The 16,516-nt window shown below is 28.3% G+C and overlaps 1 protein-coding gene across 2 annotated transcripts in view; it reads left to right on the forward strand.

Annotated features, from left to right (window-relative positions):
* LOC129975697 (solute carrier organic anion transporter family member 4A1-like) overlaps positions 1 to 6,959 on the forward strand; it is a 90,094-nt gene extending 83,135 nt beyond the window's left edge. For both annotated transcript variants that reach the window (XM_056088832.1, XM_056088831.1), the window contains exons 6-11: positions 25 to 114; positions 1,607 to 1,802; positions 2,301 to 2,451; positions 3,666 to 3,859; positions 4,407 to 4,471; positions 6,358 to 6,959. In XM_056088832.1, the coding sequence (XP_055944807.1) occupies positions 25 to 114; positions 1,607 to 1,802; positions 2,301 to 2,451; positions 3,666 to 3,859; positions 4,407 to 4,471; positions 6,358 to 6,734 (1,073 nt within the window). In that variant the 3' untranslated portion in view covers positions 6,735 to 6,959. The remainder of the gene's footprint in view (positions 1 to 24; positions 115 to 1,606; positions 1,803 to 2,300; positions 2,452 to 3,665; positions 3,860 to 4,406; positions 4,472 to 6,357) is intronic.
* Positions 6,960 to 16,516: the final 9,557 nt, after the last annotated feature.

Raw genomic sequence — 16,516 nt, forward strand, 5'->3', positions numbered from 1 at the left:
TAATTTTTAAAAAATTTCATTTAGGATTTTTACTTGCTGGACTGGCTACATTTCTTCCTAAACTTATTGAATCTCAATTCAGTTATCAAGCAAGCTTTGCTGCATTTATTGTTGGTAAGAAATACTTTAATCTGATTCAATTGGAAAAATGTATTCCCTGTTTCTAATTTTCTTAAACTTTTGTGGTGAGTATATTGAAACAGAGGTGAGTATTTTGAAGTCATATTATAGAAACTTTGTTTTTTCTTTACAGTAGTAGCATTTGTCATGTATACTAACAAACATTCAATTATGATTATTGTGCATAAATTGTTTGTAACTTCAAATTAAAATGAGCATGAGATTTAAAAATGTTTTAATATATTTCCTCTTTTTTTTTTTATGATCTTTTAGCTGCTTAATTTTTTGAGATACATAGTTTTTAATATTTTAGATTCAATTTTTTATTTATTGAATAAGTAAAATTTGTACTATTATTTAAAGCTGTGTGTATTCTTTTTATTTCTCAAATAAACTAGTTGATAGTTTCTGCTTTAAAAATATTTTTTATAATAAACAAGAGTTTCAACTTCTTCTTTAATAAATTCAGAAAAATTTGATGCAGAAATTTTTTAAATGATGCGATTAACATTTAATGTTAATTCAATTTTCTTACTATAGTTTAGATTTTTTTTAAAAAGTATTTAAAATGTCTTAGGTAAATTAATGTCCAATATGCTATTTGTACTAGCTGCAGAAGTTAATAATTTGTTTAAATATTGTAAAAACTTAACTGATTGTGAAATAAAAACTTGGAATGATATAAAATGTGTCGAAAAACCAAATCGTGAATATTGATGAATGTCCTCCCCCCCCCCTCTGTATACATACACTAATTAAATATTGAAAATGGTATTTCTTATGCAAGTATAGGAAGGTCAGGGAATATGTGAATCAATATCTACAATGAGTTAATAAAAATAGCTTAAACCTTTATTTATTAGCTTTATCAATAATTGAAGTAATTTTTGATTTCCGATATCTAAAATAAATGAATTAAATTGAGACTTAAATATTTTTCATATTAAACAAAAATTAATCATTTTAAACAATCTTGACTTGATTATCACCCCCTGAAGAAAACCAAATTGGATTTTTAGTGAAAATCTGTGTGTGTGGGGGGGGGGAGTGACTGGAATGTAATTTTAAAAAACAATACAATGGCAGATGATATAAGCAAAGTAACTAAATAATAATCCATATTTAAAAGAAAAAAATTTAAACAGATTTACATGCATAGAATAAATTTTATTTTTATTTTTAACTATTTAAAAGAAAAAGGCACAAGTTAATTGCTTTTACAATGACATAATACACACAAAAATTTTCTTCACAAATTGCTTGTGAATTCCTAGAGTTATAGATTTCTCATGAGTAGAAATTTAAAATGTGAATTGTTTTGCAAGTTTTATATCTAATCTTCCCTGTCAATATCTATTATAATAGATTAACTTTGTAATAGTACATTTTGCTTAATTTGTTATTCTTGTAGAAACTGTTATAATTTATTTTATTTTATAGATATTTTTTGTTTATTTTTGTTATTAATTTTGATATATTCTCATAGGTACTGTTACTATACCTGGAGCTGGCGGAGGCAATTTACTTGGAGGCTATGTTGTGAAAAAGTTCAAAATGAAATGTGCAAACATCATTCGAATGTGCATTTTATTTTCTCTCGTATGTTTAGCTTTTTCCTTTATTTTTATTTTGCATTGTCCAGATGCTAATTTTGCTGGAGTCAACACAAAGCTTGTGAATGAGTAAGTAATTATTTTACTTTAAAATTTCATATCATTTATCCCTTTTTTTTTTTAACCCTTCTACTACTGACTTTCAACTAGCCATGCAAATTCTATTCATATAAGGCAGGGACATTATTGGGTGATAGCTCATTTTACATTCTGCATACATATAAAACAGAAACCAGCCTACCAGGATCAGTTATGAAAAGGTTAAAATTTATTATAGCTGTGTTTAAAATTTTGAATTCTTACCATTTAATATCATTGTTTTTGAAATTCTTTGAAATCAAATTTTGCTGTTAATAGTTTTCATCATATTTTCCCCCTTTTTTTAAATAAGTTAACTTAAAATCAGGTCCTGAGTTCTTTGCAATGTATATTCTAATTATATTTTATATATTATAGCATTTGTGCCCTGAATTGCTAAATTATTTGAGTGTTTGAAAATTTTTCATATTTCTTTCAAGATTTAACTAAGTATATTTTTTTAAATGAAAATTTTATTTTTATTTCTAGCACTAATGTATCCAAATTTTTATTGGATTGCAATGCAGACTGTTTATGCTCAGACAACAACTATGATCCTGTGTGTGGTGTGGACAATGTAATATACTATTCTCCTTGCTTTGCTGGTTGTCAGAAAGTTTTCCTAGAAAATGATAAAAAGGTATTCTTTTTGTATATGTGTATGCATGAATTCTAAATGTTATTACTGTTCATCATGTCCTGAAATTCAGCATGCGATGAATGTAAATCTAAAGAATTAAAACTTCTGTGAACTTTGCTGTTAAGTGTATGTGAATGTAAAATATACATGCATTATACTAAAAACTAATTTATTAATATAGACAGAAATAAGGCAGCATATCTATTCATTTTGATAGCAAAAATTTTAATTATCCAGTTTAATAACATCAAAATTTGACATGGGAAATAATATATCTCATGTTCTTATATTTTCTAGTTCAATATTGGAAAAATATTAATACTGATTTAATAGAATGTTTATTTCTCCATTTATTATATCTTAAAATAAACCTCCCTAGTTCCAATTTGCATATCTTTTCATTGCATACTATTTTTTAATATAATTACTACTATGCCTGTACAGTCAGGCCATTTTTTAACATTTAAAATTTATATTTATTATAATATAATATAATATCTTGTTTACTTTTATTGCATTACTCCCATTGAAAAAATTTCTACATTCAAAATTGCTCAATTTTTTTTTTTTTTTTTTTTAAGATGTTGGAAGTAAACTGATGTATTAAAACCTGTTGTATTAAGTTTTGTTAGTTCTTCTGTGTTTACTAAGAATTGCAAAAGATGCATCTATTTACATTTTTTTTAATATTACTTATTTGTAGACACTTAATTATGGCATTCACATCATACTATGATGCTATATACTTTTTTGAATGAAGCTTTGTGTATTTCTTGAGTTTTTGCTTCAATAAGCATTAAATATCTTCATTTAAATTACTGAATAAATGTTTTACTAACTACTTATACATTCCTTTTTTATATTAATTTCATTTTCTGATATTTTTAAAAACAGATTACTTGAAATATTATTTTCAGTGAAATTCAAAAAAAAATTTAGATTTCCAAGCTACCTTTATTACACAAGCAATTTTGAATGAATTATTTCGTAGTCAAAAATAGTTATGGAATTAAGACACAGTAATTGTTTTATTTTTATCATCATTGTTATTTTTATTTGGCAAATGTTTATTTTTCAAAATTGGATGTCTTTTATATTGTTTAAAATGTAGCTTTCTTGATGTATTATTACCTGTAGGTAATGTGTTGATTTTAGTATAAGTTGCTATATTGTTCTAAGATACAAAAAAAAAATTAAATCTAATATATTTTTAGAGTTATGGAGCCTGCTCATGTATTGAACAGAGTTTCTCGAATTTAACGATCCCAGCTCCTAGTAATATGGTCGAAGCCACAAGAGAAAAGTGCAACAACAATTGTAGCCATGGTCCTCTGTTTTTAGCAGTCATATTTTTTTGCATGTTTTTCACATTTTTGGTCAGCATGCCTTCCTTGTCTGCAACATTAAGGTAAGTGTTAGAAAAAAACTTTGAAAAAATGTTGATGTTTTATTTAGGTATATATTAATTCTGTAATTGATGGCTTAATGATTTATGTTTAGTATACAAAGACTTCTAAATAAAATGGAATAAGCATTTATTTTTTTAATTATTGTATTTAATATACTTTTAGTTACAAAATTTCATTGAACAAGTTGAGCAATTACATGAAAACATTTTTGATTCTATGAAAATTGTTACTATACTTTTTATCAACCACAGAAATCAGAATAATTGAATGAAATATTTTCATATAACTACCTATTTTATTTCATGAAATTTTTTAATTGAAATTGCAGCTTTTGATATAGTATTGAGAAAAATATATGCTTGCCTTGTCCCTACTCACTTTTTTAAAGATACCCTATAAAATTTGATATTGAAAAAAGGAAATATATGCAGTTGCAAATGAGTTTTCATCTGATATATTTATATTAAAAATATCTTAACAATAGCCATGTTTTTAATGCCTTCAAACATATTTTATTTCAACATCAATATTGAATTTCTTCATTAGGTGTGTTGCAGAAACTCAAAAGTCATTTGCTTTAGGAATTCAGTGGATGACAGTAAGACTTTTAGGTATGTGATATTTGTAATATAAAATTTATATTTTTAAAAAATGCCTTAAGTAGCAATTTTCCATGTGTATTTCATGTAACATTTCAGTTCTATCCTAACCGAGATTAGGAAGTGTGGATTTTTTTTTTTTTTTATGTTCCATTATATTAATACTACACCTGTGAAATTGGCTTATAAGAAACTTTTCAAAGTTGTGAAAAAACTAATTACAGTATCTTGTTAAGGAAAAATATGATTCTTATTGGTTTGAAGATTATAATTCTGTTAGAAATAATATCTAATGACAATATGCAAGATTTGAAATTATTTTCTGCTTAAAAATACAATTTCATCTCCCCACTTTACACGAAATGTGCTAAATTCTTTTTACTTTGACTTAGGCATCTCAAAAATGATAACATTCAAGTATTTTATGGTGATTGTAAATTAAGTGATTGTTTCTTTCATCATTTTGAATGATAATACTTGAAAGATTGTGAAACAATTTTTTAAATTTTCATTTTTATACTATTATAAACAAATTGTGATTAAAAAAAAAAAACAGCTCTTTAGAAATGTATAAAAGTTGTATCAAATATTATTAAAAATAAAATTTGTAATTCTAATTATTTTATTTATACAAAAGTACCAAACACTGTAACAGAATTTTAATTAAAAAAATATATACTTTTTTAAAGATTTGTTTTTGGTTTGAAATTCCTTATTACTTTTAATCTGAAAATTAGGAATGAAATAAACTGGGAAAGGTATATACTTTATGAGATTTGACAAAATCTCTGGAATAAGGGGGAAGGGATATTTATGCATTATTAAGAAACCAACTGCTGAAATTTAAATCTCATTTTCCCAATGGGAACTTTGATAATCAGGTGATTTCTTCCTCACATTACATGTTCAATTTAATTTTGATGAATCATATCTACAAATTCTTTATTTTATTTATTTAAAAGGGCATTTTTCGCTTACTTGTTTACAGTGTTCTAATATGCACTGTACACCCTTGTGGTTTTTGAGATATTAAATTAATTAATTTGAGAAATTGCGTAATTTTTTTCTTTAACTTTTGTTTAATGGGGAAGAGGGAGATGATTCATTGGAAATTCTAAGTTGGTTTGACGAGTTTTTGATTAGAAGAAAATGGGCTTAAAATAATAGCCTTTGATCTTGAATGCAGTGCAATTCTTTTTAATTATAATAATTCTGATATAGATATGTTTTTGTGAAGTATTTAAATATTTCTTTGGTATGGTTCTTCGCATGATATAGACATGATATATCATCCCCCTTGACAAGATGATATACTTTAACTTGAAGCTTAATACAAATACATTACAGAATGGCATAATGTAGATAAGTGGCAACTGAGGTATATGATTTTTTTTTTTCAGCCTTGACATGTAAGCTTTAATTTCTCTAACCCTACACATTTATAGACATCAATATTCCTTTACCTCTGGTCATTTTGTCACTGATATTATATACTTTGAAAAGTTTTTTCCTTCCAGTGTGGGGGGGGGGGAGAGATTTTTTGACATTATTCAACACTTTAAAATGATTTTGTTTTATGAGTTTTTATTCACAGTTATGTTTCACTTTTCATTTCCATTAATTATTCAAATTTTCAAAATATGGCCGAGTGTAATAAAATATGCTATCCTGCTTTCATGCCAACTCTCTAAAAAGAGTATCTTAATCATGATACACTCTATTCATTAAAATTTTTGGCAATCCATTCACAATATTTTACATAAATCTTTTTTTTAAACTTGGAAATAAAGAACTCAAAAATTGCATTCTTATATAATTTTCAATGCTTTGTATAATCATTTTTATTATGTATTAGTTTATACCTGGAACTTTATGTATTGAACCCTGAATTATTGCAGGTACCATTCCAGCTCCCATCTTCTTTGGATGGCTGATTGACAAGAGTTGTGTTCTCTGGCAGGATTCCTGCGATGATCAACATGGATCATGCTTGTTTTACAATAATGAGAAAATGAGCACTAACATTTTAACCATTATTTGTCTTGTAAAATTTTTGTCATGTATTTTCTTCACAGTTGCATGGTATTCATACCGTCCCCCCGAATCTGCTCCCTCTTACACGAGGGAGGCATCTATTTCTGAACCCCATAATCAGACTATTTGCAAAGGAGTATCAGTTGCAAATCCTAATGAAACATGTCTTGGAATTAGATTTGCTCCATATCAGAATGAAGCTTTTACATCATGTGATGCACACGTCAGTAGTGTGTTGTGAACTTGCTCTTGCACTCATGTATGATTTTGTTCATAGTGAATTAGAAATACACTATATTTTAACTGTTCAGTATTGCCAAATGGAGTTTAGTGTGTCTTGAAATTTTATTTATTTGTACAGAAGTTTTTGTTCATGATCCTCATGTGATAAGAAAAAAAAATGAAACATTTTATGATTACATGTATAGATATTGATTTTTATAATAAAGACGTATGCAGTTCTGAAGACTAATATTCTTTAATGTGTAATATTGTCTTGCATGTATTCTGAAAATTTGCGATTTCTCTTTTGATCATTAACTTAATTTCTGAAAGGAGATTTTTAAATATTATCAAATATAAATTTACAAATATTGCACTAATATGCAAACATTTGCATTTTTATTGCATACTCATATTAACAAACTTTTTTGATAATTAACTTCCTTTCATTGTATTTTCTTATCTGCGTGTGGCACAAATATTACATGCATGTTTATTAAAACATACTACTTAATATTTTATCATTTGTGCTCTTATATTCATCGTCAAAGTACAAAACCTTATCTAATTTAATTTTCAGAGATGTAATTTTTTTTCTTTTTAAAGTTAAACCTATTTGTTTGCACAATTTTTTCTGTAGTTTTGAGAGAAATAAATAAATTACATTATTAAATTTGTTGTGTAAAGTTATCATTTACACTGTCTACATTGATATCTTAATTTTATATACATTAAAAATGTAAATTGAAAAGTGATTTTTGATTAATTATATTAAATAGCAGAATATTAAGCATTTTTTTAATCGAAACTTTTTATGATGGGAAAAAGTTTGTATAAATAAGAACTCTGTTAGTACTTTACTGAAATTGTATATTATAAGGAATACAATTCAAATTTTAATGAAATAATTTACAAATTATGCTTTCTATATTTTTTAATTTGATCATTTAGAGATATGTGCATCATATCCATTAAAATCGCATTTCATGCTAATCATTCCACTTATTAAATGCATCTCAATGATTTATCCAAATGGATATGGAGTCAGTATACATACTTTTTCATTATTTTTTATTATGAATTTGTAAAAGTAATTTAATTCTATTTTGAATTGACAATATAGCAATCAATTTTTGCACCAAATGTTCTTTTATGAAATTCGAAATCTTGAAGCTTATTTCTCAAAGAACAGAGATACTTTCTGAAAGATCGATCCTGCACCTTGCTAAACTATGCAAGACTTTCAGTTATTTTGAAATTTGGTTTCAGATTTGGTCGAACTATTGAAAGCAGTGAAGCTTAGTATCCTCGTGGATGTGTCATAATAGATAGTGCTCCATTGCAATTGTTATGTATTATGTAAGCAAACTTCTTGACGCATTTGAAGTTCTGGCTTTTTATTATAAAAATCATTGTAGTTATTCTAAACCAAGAAATTTATGCTTTATTACCCAAAATGATATATAGTGCAACAATGTGTATCTTTACAATAGTGATTACCAAAGTTTATGCCGTGATGTCCCGATTATGGTAAAGAGTTTCAAATTATTTAAAAACTAAATAAATTTTACTCTATAAGTTTCACTATGATCGGATGGACCCATCATGAAATTAATGTGTTTTTGCCTTGCAGTATACTAAATGTGAAGTCATTTGATGTTAAGTATATAAAACATAACACTAAACTTTTATAAAGCAGTTATAATATATAAATTTTCATTGCTTTTTACTTTCTTGTATACATAGTATGCAAAAAGTATAATAACTGGCAAAAAATGCGAATTCAAGATTTTGTTGTAAAAGACTTGCTGGGAGATAATCTCCACCCAAATTTGTTTTTGTTTTTACTTGACACTGGAATTGATAAATTCTTTCGAGTTTGCTTTTTATTTTTTTATTTCTGTATCTTTCTAAGAACATAGTATATTAAGACAAGTCATGCGTTTAATGCAGCATGGCCAAATATGGATTTGGCGCCATTAAAACAAACTAAAACAAGACTTTGATGAATCTTTACATTTAAGATCTCCTTCAATTCGAAAAACACATTTTTGGAAAATGTTCGTCTGTGATTAAGATAACTCAAAAACACTTTGGGCTAGATGATTGACATTTGGTATATGATGTTTACACCACATTTGCAAATTTCTATCAAATTTCAAGTAAAATCTTTTCACAGGAAGTTCGAATATAAGTTAACACGATAATTACAAAACGAAGAGAAATAGATCGATGATATTCTGTGCACTGATTATACAGTGTAGAAACATGTCAAATTCTGAGACCAAATTAATAAAGAGTTGACTGTCTGTCAGTCTGTACTTTCAAAAACATGTAAACACGATAATTCAAAAGCGTAATGACTTGCACATATCAAATATGGTATGGAATTTTGTAACTACAAGTGCAGTTTTGTATTAATTCTTTGTTTTAATCAATTAAGAAAAACGTGTTTAAAGCAACAATTCGGTTTTTGGGACTATTAACCGCATTCCATGGATTAGTCGCCAAGAATGACACGGTAGATTCAGTTTCATTGCTAAACTCACGCCAAAAGTTAATATTTCGTAACCATTGATCGCCAGTGCCAAGTAAGGCGTTTTCTAACATGAAAAGTTTATTAGAGAATATACGAGAAAGTTTTGAGGTGACCACACCTGATGGTTTTATTTACAGAGCGTGAAGAAGTATTGTAATCTTTCAAAAAATTCGATCTTAAGAATTTTATGAATTCCTATGTTTTAGAGCCAAGGCTTTCTACCACAGGTCAAGGAGCTACAAATGCCCCTTGGACCAATTTTGGCGAGCGCTATCAAGACAAAATATTAGTGCGTTTGTCACTTTTTAAAGAAAAATATCATGACTTAGCAAAAAATAGAAACGCTGTGTAGGATAATGCTTATCTCTATTACGCCATTGCTTAGATCTTCCTAAATCTAAAAAATATAATTTTATGAATCGTAAAGTTTTTGGACACTAACTCAAAAACACAACCTTTTAAATGGATTCAAACTTTTTGTTGAAATTTTCTGTTTTGATTTGCACAAAAGAACCAACTTTGTTATGATATTGAACAGTTAGCATCGTGGAGGTATCGTATGATATTTTAAGCTAATATGGATACATTCTTTACATGAAGGTAGAAGATTTTTGTCAAAGATGTTTGTTAAAGTTTTTGTTTGTTCTTTCTGTATATCCTTTTATACATGAATAGGAAAGCACAATTAACCCTTTCTAGGGCCGTGGGAAGTATGCTTCCCACCAAATTTATCAATCTTTGTATGAAATTTTGTATGTTGGCATAAGTTCTGACAAACTTTTTTAGAAAGACAGAAACTTAGATGCTTCAGTTCTTTATCTCACACAAATTATGTGTCTTGATTTGTTATTTAATTATTAATTAACCAAATTAATCAATCAATCAAATTAAATTTATCTAATAAGCTAAATGAATCCCTCTTCTTATTCTAATTTCAAATCTAAAAATATTTTAACATAATATGACTAGAAAAAAATGGCCCTTTAAAGGGTTAAACTAAATACAAATGACACATATAGGTTCTTTATTAGAATTATAAACCTTTACCGAATTTCGGATCATATCCGTTGGTGAGCAGATTGTTTATTTATCTTTCTACGTTACCGGTGATTCAAAAAATTAACGTGTTGAATAAGTATAGTTGATATATAATTTTGACGCCAGTGCTGTGGATTTATATTATATTCTTGATGAAATCAAGGAAAAAAAATCAGTTTTATACACTATGTTATAAAAACTACACCTCTTCGGCGATCAGCTGGTTCGCCAGAGGTATTCGTTATGTTTAATTTCAATTACAGCTTTAGATAAAACTTTATATCCATGCTTCCGTTGAATTGTCAGGCATTTTAATAGTCTTACATATGTTCTATTCACTGCGATATGGGGACCAGTTCCATGACATCATATCGGGGTTATGACCATTTCATATATATTCTAAATTTAATGGTATTATAACTACTTTTTACTTTCTCGTATACGGAGTATAGAAAAATTATAATTATCCTCAAAAAATTCAAACTCGAGATTTTGACGAATTTCCACGTTTTAGACCTCCCTGCGAAAAGCAAGTTTTTTAGAAAATATCCGTCTGTGTGTCTGACATCGACAACTCAAAAACGCTTTGAGCTAGATGGTTGAAATTTGGTACACAGGATTAAGACCAATTTTGTAGATTTCTATTAAATTTTGAGTAAAATCTATTCAGAGAAAGTCTGACTGTTCGAGTATAAGTTACCACTATAATAACGAAACGAAGAGAGCTAGGTAAATACGATTCGGTACGCTGATTTAACATCTCTAGTGTAGACACTTGCCAAATGTTGAGCCAAATCCAACAAGGAGTTGACTGTCTGTCGGACTTTCTGTCTGTGCCTTCAAAAACATATAAACGCGATCATTTATAAAATCAATGACTTAGATATATCAAATTTGGTATGAGATTTTGTGTCAATAATTGCAGTTTTGTGTCAAATGTTTCCTTCAATCGGTTTAAGAAAAAACGTCTAAAATACAAATACGGTTTTTGGATACTATTAACGCATGGCATAGATTAATCGCCAAGGATAACACAATAGATTCTGTAAAAATGCTAAATTCGCGCCAAAAGTTAATATTCCGTAACTGTTGCACGCCAAGCTATGTAAGGCGTTCTCTGGTATGACAAATTTATTAGAGAGTATGCGAGAAAGTTTTTTGGAGACCACTCCCACTTGTTATTTGCCTTGTAAAATATGTAGACATTTAACAGGATCTTCTTTAGCTTTCAATTATGGAAGGAAATCCCGCGATCAAGTGTTTCATGAAACAATGAAAGCGATTTCTGTCCCATTCACAATGAAAATATTGCTGAGAAATATATTAAAAAAAATGTGTTTAAAAGTTAATTAAATATCGACAAGTGATTTTTACAGCATCTTAATTGGCTACAGTAAAAAAAATAATTTGGGGGGGGGGGCTTTCAAACATGTAAGAGTCATTTTTGTGCCGGTATGTTTCAGGAAGTTATCGCAAAAAAATATCAAAACCTAATATATTTTTAATTAATTAAAATTTGAAAAAAAATCACTCTGAGGTAAACATTATTATCCTCCAAAGCGTGTTTGGACCAAATTTGGTAGCTCTAGGTCAAACAGCCTGGCCTGTAGAGCGCCAACACATACTCATTCCTCTTTCTTATAAGTAGAAATAAGCACGGTGCGGTTTATATTAGGTAAGTATTGGATTGAAAAAATACTCCCGTTAATCTGCGCAGGCTTTTAAATTTTATTCAACCAAAGAGTAACTATTAGTTTCAATACAACTGTTTTACTGTGACAACTAAAAGTAAAAGAGCTGTTGTTTATCTGAACAAATTTGAAGGATAGCCAAGCTATGCCAAGGGTGTTAAAATGACTCACAGGGGTAGACTAGATGCTGTTAAAACAACCTAGAAACATACTGAACAACAAAAGAAGCTCTCGAGAGTTGATGTGATACTTTCTCTGAAATGGTGTTGTTCACCTGAAATGGTGTTTTGAACTTCACAGAAGCACCTTATTATTTCATAAATTGTGATCCTTTCTTTGAAACTAAGCTTTTATTATAATTTGTTTTTTATAAGATGACATACTATCTGTAAACTCCGACATGAATAATTAAAAATCGTGCAAACTGCTTTACAGGGCAATTGAAGATAGAGAGAGATTTGGCATTTGGTTTGACGTTGCGTCCTGAGTTATAGGAGCTAAATAACAAAAGAAGTTTTCAAGATTTTAATTAGACATTTAATAGAAAATTTAGGGGTTTTTTTTCAATAATTTCAGAACATTTTTATCACAAAAAAATTATTTTAAAATTTAAGAAACAAATTATTTAATTGATATCTATTTAATTTCAACTAAGGTTTTTTTTTCCTAAATTTTATAAATATATCAAATTGTTTTAAAAAGTTTTAAAACAAGTATTTTTTTTTTCAGTTTTATTGTTTTAGCAACTATCTTTGTACACAAGCGCTTTCAATAATATTAAATGCGGCTTTTCTTACTTTCTCTTAAACGAAATATATCAAGAAAAAGTGTTGTAATTGTTGAAACATTCGAACTTGTAATTGTGACGAATTTTCACCTGTAAAACATTCGTGAGTTCGAAAAACACATTTTTTGGCCCTATGTCTATCTGTCTGTGAGTACGATAATTCAAAATTGATTTCAGCTGAACGGATGAAATTTAGGGAGTGGACTTTATAGCAAATTTGTAGAGTTCTATCAAATTTTGAGCAAAATCCATTTGGAGGAAGTCTGTCTGTCCGACTGATCAAAAGTAAGCTAATATGATAATTACAAAGGGAGGAGAACTATATGCATAAAATTTGATACACAGATTTAACACGTAAAATACAGATTTGTATCATATTTGAAACCAAATCCATTAAGGGGTTGACTTTTTATGGATCTGCACTTTCACATGCATATAAACGCGATTGCTCAAAAACACAACGATCTTAATATATAAAATTTGGCATGAAATTTTGTAATTATAATTGTAGTTACGTGTCAAATTTTAATTTCAATCGGTTGGTAAAAGGGCATACAAAATATATCATCGATTTTCTGGTACTTGTATATTAATCGCGTCCTAGAGATTAATCTCCAAATAAATCACTAGAATAACACAATAGATTCAGTAAAATCGCTAGATTCACATTAAAGATCTACATTTTGTAATTACTTTTTGTAAATGTCATGCTTGGGATTCACTGCTTTCCCAAAGTGCACAGTTTTATTTTGGGAAGAGTAATAACAACTTTAATAGAGAATATGCGAAAAAGTTTCAGATATCACACCAATTATTTCCTTTCCTATGTTCCCATTATAAAGCCAATTCATTCTCATATTTGCTTGGCTCCAACGTAGAGTTCTGTTTCGATTTCTTTTTTGGTTCTAATAATTACTCTCGTTGATCTTTTTTTTTTATTAATCAATAAAATCAAAATATTTTCCGCCTTTTAAATTTATATTTTCGCTGTTTGTTTTTGAACAATTTCTCGTGGTTTTTTTTTTTTTTTTTTTTTCTTTTTTTTCAATTGATAAATTTTTACGATCCATGTTCTTTACACTGTATGAAGAAAATACAATTTAAGAAAATAATTTGGTCTGTTTTAAAGTAAAATAATGGGGAGGGGCGGGAGACTTAACTCGCTTGAAAAATAAATATTAAAATATAATACAACCAAAAGAACTGAAGCAAGTGCACTTGAACGTGAATATAAACAGTAAAGGATACGGCGACAAAGGCTGTTATCCCATAGAAGTGAAAAAGTTACAGTTAATGGATATCAAAATATTTGAGAGCTTGAATAAATATGCTTAGATGATGTTAACAAGTGCACTTCCTAGAATATTCTGAAGCTAATCATCTTGCCAATAAATGTTTCTGATGTTTTATTTGTTTAATTATTTATTCAACTATTTTTCTTCAAGCTATTAAATTTTTCTCCACGCGTGTTTAATCTTTCAGAAAGTAAGATGTAATCAGATTTTTTATATTTTCTTATTAAAATTAGGGTCACACTTTTTTTCGCTGTCACAAACCCAATTCCAAAACAACAATATGTTCCCAATGATAAAAAACGATTTAAAAAGTTAAATTAATCAATAGAATAGAGTTTTAGAAGCTTTCGGGAAGAAGAAGGAGCAATTTATTACAAGATCCTTATCTCGAAATAATTACAGATTAACTTTCATGCCGTTGTTCCCTATAATCTGTTTAAAAACATCCCGTGTTAAATAGACTTGAACAGAGCAGTAGAATAAATATATGATTAAAGATATTTTCTACGAAAAAGTATCATCTTTTTTGCAGTCTCTGGTGCAAAGAAAAGATGCTGAAAACATCGAAAAATTCGACTTAGAGACTTTTACGAATCTTCGTGTTTGAAATTTCCCTAAGTCCAAAAAACACATTTTATGTGTATGTGTCCGTCTATCTGTTTGTGAATACGATAACTCAAAAATGCACTGAGCTAAAGCGATGAAATTTGGTATGTAGTTTATAATGCCAAATATTTAAGTTTCTATCCAAATTTGGATAAATGTTTAATTGCATAGAATACAAAAAAAAAAAAAAAAAAAAAAAAAAAAAAATGTACTAGAAAAATATGTTTGGATCGAATATCAATGAGTTTTCTAAAGAACGTCCAGAATGGAATTCAAGCTTTAGTTCAAAAAGTTCAACTTTCTCCTGGTAGACATGTTTGTATTTATTGATACTTGTCTGATACCAGATATTATAATTACAATCACCCCATCAAAAGGAATGTCGTTTGACAGCTCCTATCTCAAGTCCCTAAGACAGTTCACAATACATTATTACGAATTTATTATATTGCTTTCTTACACAATAAATCTTAAGTAAGGAAAATAATTTTATATACGTAATAATGGCTAATGGACGGTTACCGAACCAATGACCTTGAACCTTTGCCTACTTAATGAACACTTTGTCGGGGGAAAAAGGGGGAAAGATTCCGGTTATTTCAGAATCTTGGTGACTATTCCATTAAAACACGAGTTCCAACGTTTGGTCTAGAACATTCGATGTTCTGTGCTTCGGTCCGGTTCGAATTCGGTTCGGTTCAGAATTTTACTATTTGTTTCTGGGCGGATCGGAGTAGTTAACGTATCAGTAAAATTTTAAAATATCAAATGCAATTGTTTTTAATAGCACCAATCCAAAATGTTACATCTTAAAAATACTTTAACTCATTGCGGGACAAGTGCTACAATTAGTTAGCCATGTTGTACCTTACTTCCTGAAAATTATTTACTTGAAAGGTATTAGTGGTGAAACTACTAGAATTGTGCTTTGAGTTAAAAACAATTGGAAGTCTAGATGTGTTTTTACATCAACTACTAAATTAAAGAGAATTAAGTGCCAAAAAATATTTTTTCTTCTCTTAAAATTATAGACTACGGGCTATAGAATTTAAGTTGCAATGTACCAATCCCAGATAAATCAATTTACCAATAGCTGTTAATTTTGTTTAAAAAGAAAATGAAAGGAATTTCATTTTTGTAGTGAGAAACAGTTACTTATATGTTAAGACATATTAAGTTGAAAAGAAAACATTTTCTGCATGAACAATTTCACAAGAAGGAATGGTTTTTAAATTATTAAAAAAAATAAAAAATCCGCATCGTGATATCAAAAAAAAAAAAAGTGTTCTTTTATTTAAGCTAGAGTTGATGGATAGCTGATAAAAAGCAAAAATTCCCGTTACATATAGTGCAGTGTGTTCTATTTGCTTTGAAAACAGTTTAGAAAATTAAAAAAAATTAAATAAAAATATTAAAAAAACAGTGGACTGGTCTTTCCAACACTTTATCGCATACTCTTGAGAAAAAAAAGGGGGGGGGGGAGGTATTTTCCTTCTACTACTGGTCTCGAAAAACACCGCGTATGCCTTGCCGGACACTGGCGAACAATGGTTATGAAATATTGATCTTTAGATTGAATTTAGCATTTCTACTGAATCTATCGTATGATCCTTGGCAAATTTTCAGCGATTAATCCTTGGCATTTAACAATGTGCATCCGACAACACAGTTTGTCTCTTAGACGTGTTTATTCCAACCGAATGAAATGAAAAATTGACATAGAATTACAATTGAAGTTACACAATTTAAGTTATTGCGGATTTAAATTATCGTGTTTATATGCTTTTGAAAATATAGAGTGATAGAAAGTCAACTTCTTAACGAATTTGGTTCCAACTTTGATAA

Source organism: Argiope bruennichi, chromosome 7, assembly GCF_947563725.1.
Source record: "Argiope bruennichi chromosome 7, qqArgBrue1.1, whole genome shotgun sequence".
In the NCBI taxonomy this organism is placed as follows: domain Eukaryota; kingdom Metazoa; phylum Arthropoda; class Arachnida; order Araneae; family Araneidae; genus Argiope; species Argiope bruennichi.